The sequence below is a fragment of the Urocitellus parryii genome, chromosome 11 (assembly GCF_045843805.1).
Source record: "Urocitellus parryii isolate mUroPar1 chromosome 11, mUroPar1.hap1, whole genome shotgun sequence".
Classification (NCBI taxonomy): domain Eukaryota; kingdom Metazoa; phylum Chordata; class Mammalia; order Rodentia; family Sciuridae; genus Urocitellus; species Urocitellus parryii.
In genome coordinates, this window is record NC_135541.1 from 49966592 (window position 1) to 49977783 (window position 11192).

The window sequence follows — 11192 nt, forward strand, 5'->3', positions numbered from 1 at the left end:
GGGAGACACAGCAGGGGGAAACTTCTGCTCCAACTAGTAGCCGACCAGAGCAGTTCTCATTTTCCTACAGGTCAAACAATGCGTCTGCCCTGGAGACACAGGTGGCCTGGTGGCCATGGCATCAGTAGAGGTCTCACCATAAGCAGCCCAGTCTGGAAAATGGTCTCCAAGATTATGAGCTGAACTTTACCTTTCCTTGAAAACTGTATTGTATTCATTTGTTGCTCCTTATAGATGAGTAAAGGGATTACTAAGGAAAATATTAACCTTTAAAAAGGGAAGGACATGGGGCTGGATTGTGGCTCAGTGGCAGAGCGCTTGCCTCTCAAGTATGAGGCACTGGGTATGATCCTTAGACCACACAAAAATAAATAAATGTATCGTGTTCATCTACCATTAAAAATATATTTTAAAAAGGGAAGGATATGTTTTTAATATTGTAGGTAATGCTTAGTAACAAATAAGAATATTACAAGGTAGAAAATACTGGAGTTTAGGGGAAGAGGGAAAAGAGAAGTGGTGGGGTGAGGGTGAGTAAGATCAAAGAAGAATACATACATGCATAGAAATGTCACTGTGAAACCTATTAATTTGTACAATTAATATAGTTGAATAATTGTAAATAAATTACTTAAAAACCTTAAGAAACAAGACATTTGTTTTGCAAAGATGGGAAGAGATGGAAAGACAATCTAGGAGATGGTAGAGGATATTTGAAAATCACATCTGAAAAAGGAGTAGGATACAGAATGTATAATGAACCCTCAAAGCAGCTATAAAAACAAGCAATCCAATCCCAAAATGAGAAAAAAGCATATGCATTTCATTGAAGAAGATGTTATATATAGATGATAAATAAGCATATGAAAAGACATTCAATGTTATTAGATATTAGGAAATTAGAAACAATAAGATATAACTACACAATTATTGGAATTGCTAAAATTCAAACAAAAATAGTTATGACACCAAAAGTCAGTAAGGATGCAGAGAAATTAGATCACTCACTCATTGCTGGTGAGAAAATAAAATGTTACAGCCACTCTGAAAACAGTTCAGCAGCTTGTTATAAAACTAAACATGCAACTACTATATGACCTAGCAATGTACTCTAGGGCAATTATCCCAGAGAAATGAAACTTTATGTTCACATAAAACTTGTAGGTGAAAATTTATAGCAGTTTTATTTGTAATAGTCCAAAACCGAAAACAACCCAGATGTTCTTCAATGGATGAATGATTAGACAAACTATGGCACATCCATGCCACTCAAGGATAATAAGGAATGAATTATTGATGCACATATCATAGTGAGTGAATCTCAAGAGGATTATGCTCAGTTTAAAAGCCAAGCCACAAAGGTACATCTTCATGATCCCATTTGTATAACATTCTTGAGATGACAAAATTATAGATATGGCGAACAGATTAGTAGCTGCCAGTGTTTAGGGCCTGAGGTGCAGGTGGAAGGAGGTGGATATGACAGTAAAACAGCACAGGGGATTCTCATATTGATGGAATCCTTCTGCATCTTGACTGTAGTAGCAATAGCATGAACCAAATGTGATTGCCTAGAACTAAACACACACACATACACACACACACACACACATATACAAGGACATATCAAACTGGTGATATTCTGAATAAGATTGCTAGGTTGTTTCAGCATCAATTTCTTGGTTGTGATATTTACTGCAGATATTCAAGATGTTGCCACGGACAATTTAGAAATAACTTTGGAATAATTTTTTTAAATAAGAGGTTTAAATAGACCATAATTGTAAAATGTTTTATCTTCAGGAAACAGTCTGAAATGTAACAGATTTAACAAGTCTGGCAAGGAGGGTGTGTGCCACGAAGTCATTATCAACTCCTACACAAAGAGGTTGGCCTTCTGGCCAAAATCCCAACTCAGAATTGTCAACTTTTACAAACTAAGCAATTTGAATCTTCCCACAGCCATAGATACAAATAATGCTCTTTTCTTTCACTGAAACTGACTTAAATTATCTACTTGTGTTTTTCTTATAGTTCACAGAGTGTTTTCACAGCCTATTCCTTTCTTTCTAGCCACTCGATGGGGCAGACAGAGCAGAACTTTTCATCCCCCAAACACAGATGGGGAAACTGAGGCTGAGAGAAGTGACTTGCTCAGGCATGAGACTAAAAAATAATGAAGTGAGGGGTCAACTGTGAAATATGAACATTCCGATTCCCAACTGATGGTGCTCCTGGAAGATAGAAACGAAGTTTTATGACTCTCAGAGAGTTAGTCTAGGGAGGGGCCAAGGCCAGCTGGACTGTGAGCCAAAAATTGAAGATCAGCATTGAGCCTGGTCAGAGAGCCGGGCCCAAACTTAACTTGAATATGAACTAGAGGCACTGGGTGAGAGAATTGCTTCTCATTTCCGGGAAAGGAAAACGTGGAGGCTTCTGATAGATATTTGCATTTGTTGAGTCTTGAAGAATGCCTTCAATTTTGATATGTGACTCTGCCAAGTGGAGGAGAAATCCAGGCCAAGTGCTAAGAAAGACACAGACGTGAGAAGTAAGGGGTGGCCTGGGTGGGAAAGAGAATGGAGTGGGGGATCCAGTGTCCACTCTCTTTCTGACCTTGGCAGCACTCGCAGTTGTGTTACCTTGACAACGCCCTGCCCCCACTTCTGGAACTCCAATAATATGAATGTTGGAACTTTGGTTACTGTCACACAGATGTTGGAGACTCTGCGTTTCTTTTTGTTCCATTTTCTTGCTGTTGTTCAGATTGGGTGAATTCTATTTATCAGTCCTCAAGTTCACTGAGTCTGTCTTCTGTCATCTCCGCTCTTCTATTGGACCTATGAAGTAAGAATTTTCTTATAGTTAATCTATCTTTTAGTTCTGTAATTTCTTTTTTTTTTTTTAAAGAGAGAGTGAGAGAGGAGAGAGAGAGAGAGAGAGAGAGAGAGAGAGAGAGAGAGAGAGAGAGAGAATATTTTTTTTAATATTTATTTTTTAGTTCTCGGCGGACACAACATCTTTGTTGGTATGTGGTGCTGAGGATCGAACCCGGGCCGCACACATGCCAGGCGAGAGCGCTACCGCTTGAGCCACATCCCTAGCCCCTCTGTAATTTCTATATGATTCTTTTTACAATGTCTACTTCTATGCTGAGGCTTTCTTTTCTTTCTTTCTTTTTTTACTTGAAGAATTCATAACTTTTCTAAAATTCTCTTCAGATTATTCCAAAGTCTCATTCATCCTGGTATTTGTGCCTGTTGATTTCTCTTCTCATTCAAATTGTAATTTTCCTGGTTCTTGTTTTGATGAATGGTTTTCTATTGTGTCCTAGCTATTTGCATTATTATGCCATAATACTCTGGATCCTATTTAATCTTTTTTTTTTAACCCAGTTTTCACCCTCTTAAGGTGTAGTTTAAGGACTAAGTGGGTATGAATTTTTTGCTTTCTGCTGCATTCCATCAATCACCTCAAGAAAAGTGGAGTGCTAATTGGCGACTCTTTGCAGAAGGAGGGGGTAGAAGTTCAGCTCCCTCTCAATCCCATAGAATGCTTCCCAACAATAGTGAGCATGGAATCGCACTGCCTCATTGGAGTGTAATTATGCTCAGCTCCCCAGTGACACTTAGTGATGGGATGGAAGGAGGGAGTGAAACACCAACTAGTTCCACCTTACTTAGCTTTATACATATTCGCTGATGCCAGATGGGTTTGAAGCCTCTTCTCTCCTCTGTGTCCTGCTGATATCCTTGGGCAGGGGCTGGGGGGGGGGGGAGCACTGACTGGCTCTGCTTTATTCAGCTCTGGACAAGCATTGACTGAAAACAAGGGATTCAAAGCGTTGGCTCACTGCTCAGCCCCACTGACATCACCCTACTAACAGGAAAGAGGTGGAAGGGATCTGGGGTAGAGGATTTGCTTCCTGCCCTGTCCTGCTCCTAACAATACCAGAAGGGGAAATCAAAGCCATTTCTCCTGCTTCCATGGGGCAGGGAAGGGTAGGGTGGAAGACTCTGGGAAGTGTGGAGAAGCAGAGGGGCTTTGCCATTGGTGTTTATCTAGAGTAGACAGACATTGTTAAGAAGGTGTCCTATTGTTAAACCACTCTTTTCTGGGTCCTTTGGTTTAGGGAAATGTGATTTTTCTTGTCTTTTATTTTTTTGTCTGTGCCTGTTTGTGGTTTTGGCCTGGGGATGTTTATAGTGTCTTGTCCAGGATGTGTGAAGGACAACAAGGAATCTCAGAAGTCACTGTCCTCCTGTTTCCTACAGTGAAGGCTTCCAGGCAGTTTACTTTTTTTCTATCTTTAAGTATTTTTCTTTGCTTATTTGCTGTATTATATCCAGGATTCTTTTAGTTATGAGAGTGCATGGGAGGAATGGGTATCCTGCCTGGAACCAGAAGTCTCTCTCAACTGCTAAATCTGAGCTACACTTTCTAATGCCTACTTGTTCTTCATATTCTTTTAATTGTCTTTTATGTGTACTTTTTTCTTAAAATCTCTTTCTTAGCATTGACTACTGTGCATCATGTCTCCTCCTATCTTTTGATCACTTCACAGTGTCCTTCACAGTTTCCTCTTTGTTAGTAGTTTTCTGAATACTTCTGCTCCTTAGGATTTTTCTCCTAAATTCTTTGATCTTGTCCCTTCTTCTCTCCCTCTCCAGCCTTGCCATCAGCTGTATGCTAACAACTCACAATTCATTCTCCAGTCCCTAATCCCAGTCCAGTTCCTACTGGAAACCTTTTTCTGCCCATCCTATAAGCACCTTATAATTATGTTATCAAAAATGTAACTTACTGTTCATAGGGGCATGTGCAAATAGATATTCACTCAAATTCTCTCTCTTTTTCTGCACCTCTGGTCTTTGTTAGTGACCCTATGACTCACCCGGGAATCCCATTTAGAAACATAGCAGTCATTTTAGTTTCTCCCTTTCTTCCAAATTCCAACACTTGATGAAGCTCCAGCCATTCTACCTGCTAAATAGTTATCAAATTTGTCCTTTTGTCTCCATGTCCTCTGGCAGTGATTAGAGCATTTACTCAAATCTCATTCCTGGAACATTCTGACAGTTATCTAATTTGCCTACCTGACTTTCTTCAGGACCCTTTCCACAGAGGTCCCAGAGTGGTGGTGGTATTTTTTTTTTTAAATACAGATATAATCAGGTCTGTCTCAATTCTTTGGTCATTTCCCATTACCTCTAAAGGATGAATGCTAAACTCTGTTCAGGCTCATCTTCTGCAATTTGCTTCATCCATTTCCGATAACATGCCATTATCTCTCAGGCTCACACATTTCGTCAGGACTTTGTTCACTGTTGTCTGCCAGAAACATTGCCCTTTCTTTTCCTCACCCACAGCACCCTGCTTAAGCCAGTACTAGACCTAATGATTTAGGAGGTTATATCATCTCTTTGGAGAAAACTTTTCCAACTCCTTGTGTAACGTGCTTATCGTTCCTGTTTCTAAAACACCCTAACCTTGTTGAATTGTTGATTTGCCTATTGGTCTCCCATACAATATTCTAGAGAAGGTTTGAGGAAGCTTGATCACCCACCTTGTACAATACAAATGAGAAGTGAGCTAATTCATCCTTTGACTAATCATCTTGGGAAGTACTCCCTCCCAGCAACCTATGGTTTGTGACTTCTACAGGATCCACTGTGCATGCTGCATAGATGGAGAAAAATCAAAACTTCGCTGAACATGAATACTTTTTTTCTTGCCAGTATTCCCCCATGGTACAGTATAACAACTTACCCAGCATTTACATTGTATTAGGTATTACAAGTAATCTAGAGAAAATTTAAAGCTTATAGGAAGATGTATGTAGGTGATGTGCAAATACTATGCTATTTACATATGAGACTTGAGCACCCATGAATTTTAGCACCTGTGGGGTGTGTGTTGGGATCCTGGAACCAATCCCCTGTTAATACTGAGGGATGAATGGACACTACAGTGGGTAAGAACACTGACTCTTACAGCAGAACACTTGGCTTCAATTCCTAGCTCTGTTGCTTGCTAGTTCTTTGACATTTATCAGTGTCCCCAACTGCAAAACAGGCATTAACAGTACCCATCTCATGGGGTTGTGAGGATTAAAGAATATAGTGTAGAACATGGAGAAAGATTACAGCAATGTTTTCTAGAGTATAGAAACATTGGCATGTTGACTGTTAATATTTGGCATCTTAAAATTTTTATTCTTATTTTTATTAAGCATTATCTGTAATATTAAAAAATGTGTCCTTTTCAAAGGTTAGTATTTGCCACTCAAATCCTTAGTAATCCCTTTGTTCATCTATAAAGGGCAACAACGAATTCGATAGTTTTCAAGGAAAATTCTGGAAAATAGCCAAGTTTGAGTATTTTCTTTTAGAAATGGAGTTACTATATTAAGGGCTTTAGTTAAGAATTTTTTTTATAGAGTTCATAAAAACCAATGTGGTAGAGTCACTTAGGTAATTTCTAGTAGTTGAGAATAATTGCTAAGAAAGTAAATGGGGAAAACCTTAAACAATTGATTATTTGAAAACAAGTCACTTGTTTTCTAAGCTCAAAACTGTCACTCTGTGTATGTTTATAAGCCCTTCCCAACAGTGTGCTGCTTCCCATTATAGAGAATTATGTGTTTCTATTCAGAAATTGTTCAATAGCTATTCGTTCAATAATAGTGTGAAAAAAATTCACAAGATAAAGAGCATCTCTTTCACCTCCTCCACACTGGAAAAAAAAAAAAAAAAGCTTACCAAAGATACGTGTATTTATGTATTCCCTCCAAAAATTTTATCCCAATGTAATTATTTCTAAAGCTCTCTTCTGCAGAAAATTTTCAAATCCCACCCATTCCCCCCCTCCAACCCCCATCTTCCTCCCCATTCTCTATAGTCAATATTTCCTGAGCAAAGACTTTTGAGGCAACAGCACACTGAGGTTTGCTTTGCATCTGCTTCCTCTGAGACAGCAACACAGTGAGAATCTTCTTCAAGATGTTCTGGGTATCAGTCCAGGGAAGGTTTTGGATACAAAACAGCTTTGCCCTGCAGGGACCCCCTTCAACCCCTCCCTCTCCCAGTAGCTAATTCAAGAGGGCAGAGGCATTCATGTGTGAAGTTCTTATTAGAAACCTTTAACAGATGTGGTTTAAATTTTAATGCAATGATCACTTTTCTGTTGAGAAAGAAATTCTTACAGCCAGTTGCATACACGAGAAGCTTTATTAAGTCAAGGAATTTTTGCACACTTTTAAAATTGCTGAACATTTGTAAATGACAATCAGCACATCTTTGAGGAGCAAGTTTCACTTTTACAATTTTCTCTGTTCCTAGTCTCAGTGTTCAACTACAGAATGTTCATTTTTTCATGTTCAGTATATCCCGATTCACAGCAATTTTCCAAGGCTTTTGTTGCAGAACACATTTCTTAATGATTATATACACAATGGAAAGATATGATTAGGCATTTACGGGACTTGAAATGTTTACAAATAATACACAATAACAGTTACAACAGTTACAGTCTTATTTTTAATACGTGGTGCTTCTTTTTATTTTTCCCTCCTCCTGCTCAAGTACCAATGCTTTCATAATTGAATTCTCTTGCCTGGGAAAAATAAAACTTATCAACTTGTGTACATTTATTGATGTCTAGTTGTTACAGTCCAGGTCACAGCACAGAAATCAATGATGCACTTGGGACACATTACACTGGGATTAGTCCATGTTTTCTGCACACTACAGGATAAGAAGGTTAGGCTGCGGAGGTCAGGGCTCACATGACCATGTACTTGTCAAGCATCTTCTCGATGGCCCGGGTCATTCGGGATTTCTTCTCCAGGCAGGTAGTGGGCTTGTTGTTGTGGTACAGAAGCATGCGGAACAGCTCTTGGACGTTGATGTCTTCCTTGGCCGAGGTCTCCATGAAGGCGCAATTCCACTCCTGCGCGCAGGCAGCACCATCCGCCAGGGCCAGCTCTCTGGGGCCTTCATCATTTCTGTTGCCCACCAGCACAATAGGGAACTTATGCAGGTTGCTTCCTTTGATCTCGCGGATCAGCTCATAGAAGGGCTTCAACTCCTCGAGGGTTTCCTTCCTGGTGACTGAGTAGACCAAGATAAAGGCATGGCCCCTGGCAATGGCCATGCGCTTCAGACCAGGATAGCGCTGGCCGCCGGTGGCATCGGTGATTTGCAGCACGCCCATGCGGCGCTGGCCGCCCACTAGCTGGCGATAGGTATCTTCAATCGTCGGCAAATATGAATCGCGAAAGGTGCCGCGCACCCACCTCTGTACCAAGGTGCTCTTGCCCACTCCAGCGGACCCGACTACCACCACACGGAAATCTTTGACCTTTCGGTGTGGCAGAAAGATGCGAATTATCAGCAGGGCGGGCAGAAGCTGCAGGCGCTGCAGCACACGTTCCTTGAAGCCAAAGCAGGAATTGCCCATGGTTGCAACTTAGCCGCTGGTGGGAGAAGCCTATGAAGGGCAGGGGAGGGTGGGGAAGAGAGAAGTGGGAGGGAGCGGGGGGAGGGAGGGAGGGAGGAGAGAGAGAGAGAGAGAGAGAGAGAGAGAGAGAGAGAGAGAGAGAGAGAGAGAGATATGAGTGTCAGAAAGTCTAATCAGCTGCTCCACTGGGACCCTGGGGAAGGTTCACTCTGTGCCGTTTTGCACTCTGAAGTGCTCACTGCAGGAAGAAAATTCCCAGTCCTGTTTCGGGGGGCAAACAAACACATTATAAACGGAGACTTGGGTTGGTGTGGGCTGTTGGACCTGCAAGGAATATATAGAGGACCTATTTTGCACCTAAAGTGCAAAGATCTAGCTTTTGTTTTCTCCTTAAATTGTTTTACTTAATCCTTACCGTAGCTTTTGGAGAAACACTCAAACCTCAATTCCTCGACTATAGGCGGAGCTGAGACAGCCGCGAAATATGCAGGTGACCGCTAGCATTCAGACCACTGCAAAGTGAAGTGCGCAGAGTCCAGCGAGGTACCTGGAGAGGCGCGCACACACCGCGAGGTCAGGTAGACCCCAGTGCGCCGTACTCACGGGTCAGAGAAAACGCATGACGCCTTAGTTTTCCGGTTGCCGGCCACACACTCTCACACCCATTTTAATTCTCTCTCCCACTACACCACGCCACTTTCATTTCCCGAGCACGGAACCAGAGTCTGTAATAATGAACACTTGTTAAGTCTTTGGTATACGCGCGAGCATACTTATTTATCAAACCTTTCTTCTGTTTTAAAAATTGCTAGTTTCTCATCGCCAAATATGAGTGACACCAATCAGTCCAGTCGAGATGCGCCATCCAGGGTACGGTCGGTAGGAGGGCTGAAAGGTGTCGACCGGGACCTTGGGAGCTCGCAGAGGTCTGAAAGCCCAGTTTGGTACATTCTCAATCATTACAAAGGACATCTACGGATTGCGCCCACTCCCGGGACAACTCGCCAACTGATTACTACCCACCAACAACCCAGGCTGGTTTGCCCGAAAACACTTTACCTCCGAGTCCCCCCCCCGCAAAAGCCTCGCAAAAAAAAAAACAAAAAAAGGAAAAGGGCGGAAAATACTTTACCTCTCCCCCAAGGTTCCGACCAAGCAAGCTAGAGACAAATTTGCTCCTCAAGGAGGCGGATGCAGCAATTAGTTGGGTGCTCAGAGAAGCCCCGGAGAACCAGTGGTCCTGGTGGCTCCAGGAAAACCCCGGAACAACTGTTGGATTCGGTCGGAGCTTTTCACTAAAGCCTGAGGGTGCATAGACTGGGAGGGTCCATTTGGCATACCGTGCTGGGGGGTGGAAACAGGAATGTGAGGGGCTAACTGAGAGGAGAGTCTCCACAGCGTCCCCTACACCTGAATGGCTCATCCCATAGTTCACAGCGAGGCGTCAGTCAGCTTCTGTCAGCTTTCCGGTGTTGAGGGGTCTCTATCATGGGGGAGGGGTCTGGAATAATTATGCATCAGATTTGAGGCCGGTTAAATTCCTTTTCACATGGTCCCTTCCATAAAGGATTTATAAATTAAAAGAATACTAATGAAATCAAAGAACTGCATGGAAAGACAATGCGTTCTTGAATTAAAAGACTCAATTTAGTAAAGATGTCGATTCTAAATTCATCTATAGGTTTAATGCAATTCTTGTCCAAATTCTCTGTGGGTCCTTTGTAGATGAGCTTTTTCTAAAATTTACGTGGTAAGGTTCAGTGCCTAGAATGATTAAAATACCTTGGAAAAAAGACGTAGGAACTATCACGGTATGTGACACAAAAGCTTACACTGTGTTAATAATCACGACAGTAATATTAGTAGAGGGATTCACAGATCAATAATACAGAAGGCCCATAAAGAATTGGTTGGTCCATTCAAATATGACTAACTTTCCACCAAGGTTGAAAGGCAATTCAATCCAGTAAGCAAGAAACTATAAGCAAGTGGTGCTTGGGAAATTGGACACCCATAGACAGAAAATGAAAAGAAAGAACCAAACAAAACCTAATCGACGAAACAAAACACCCTAAATGCCAAACATAGTCTCTTATGCAAAAATTAACTAACTTGAAGTGAATAATGGATTCAAATGCAACGTGTAATGCTCACAACTGTTAGGGAAAAGAAGAAACAGAAAATCTTTGGTATCTAAGGCTGGATAGAAAATTTTTAGTTTTAAAACCAGTGGCATGTTCCGAATATTTTAAAATAAATTAGATTTCCCCAAATTAAAAACTTTTGCTCCTCAAGGAGGCGGATGCAGCAATTAGTTGGGTGTTCAGAGAAGCACTGCCACAGCCACGGAGCTAGGAGTGGATGGTGGCCCGCGAGGATCATTGCAGACAACGTCGAGGCCTTTTCCGAGTTAGGCAAATGCTACTTGCAGCGGCTGCAGCAGGGCGACTGGGCGGCAGGGCGGCAGGCACAGCAGCTGCGGGGGGCGAGGCGGTGGCAGTTAGTCGCGCGGCAGCTGCAGCGGCGGCGGCGGCGGCGGCAAGGATGGGGGGTTGGGGGGTGAGAACACCGCGTGCGGCAGCCACTGGGGGCTCCGTCTCAGCTGCAGGTGCAGAGGACCGTGTGGAATTGCCGTGCGGCCGCGCGTGGGTGGCAGAGGTGGGTTGTCGTGTGCCGCAGTGAGCAGTGTAACCGGTGGGGTGGTGGTCGCGCGGCAATGACAGGATCCCGAG

General features: G+C 42.4%; 1 protein-coding gene across 1 annotated transcript; it reads right to left on the bottom strand.

The window, feature by feature from the left end:
- Positions 1-7782: 7782 nt before the first annotated feature.
- On the bottom strand, positions 7783-8460 carry Diras3 (DIRAS family GTPase 3). Its single transcript, XM_026409013.1, has one exon. The coding sequence runs from the start codon at positions 8458-8460 to the stop codon at positions 7783-7785; it is 678 nt and encodes a 225-aa protein (XP_026264798.1).
- Between the last annotated feature and the right edge of the window lie 2732 nt (positions 8461-11192).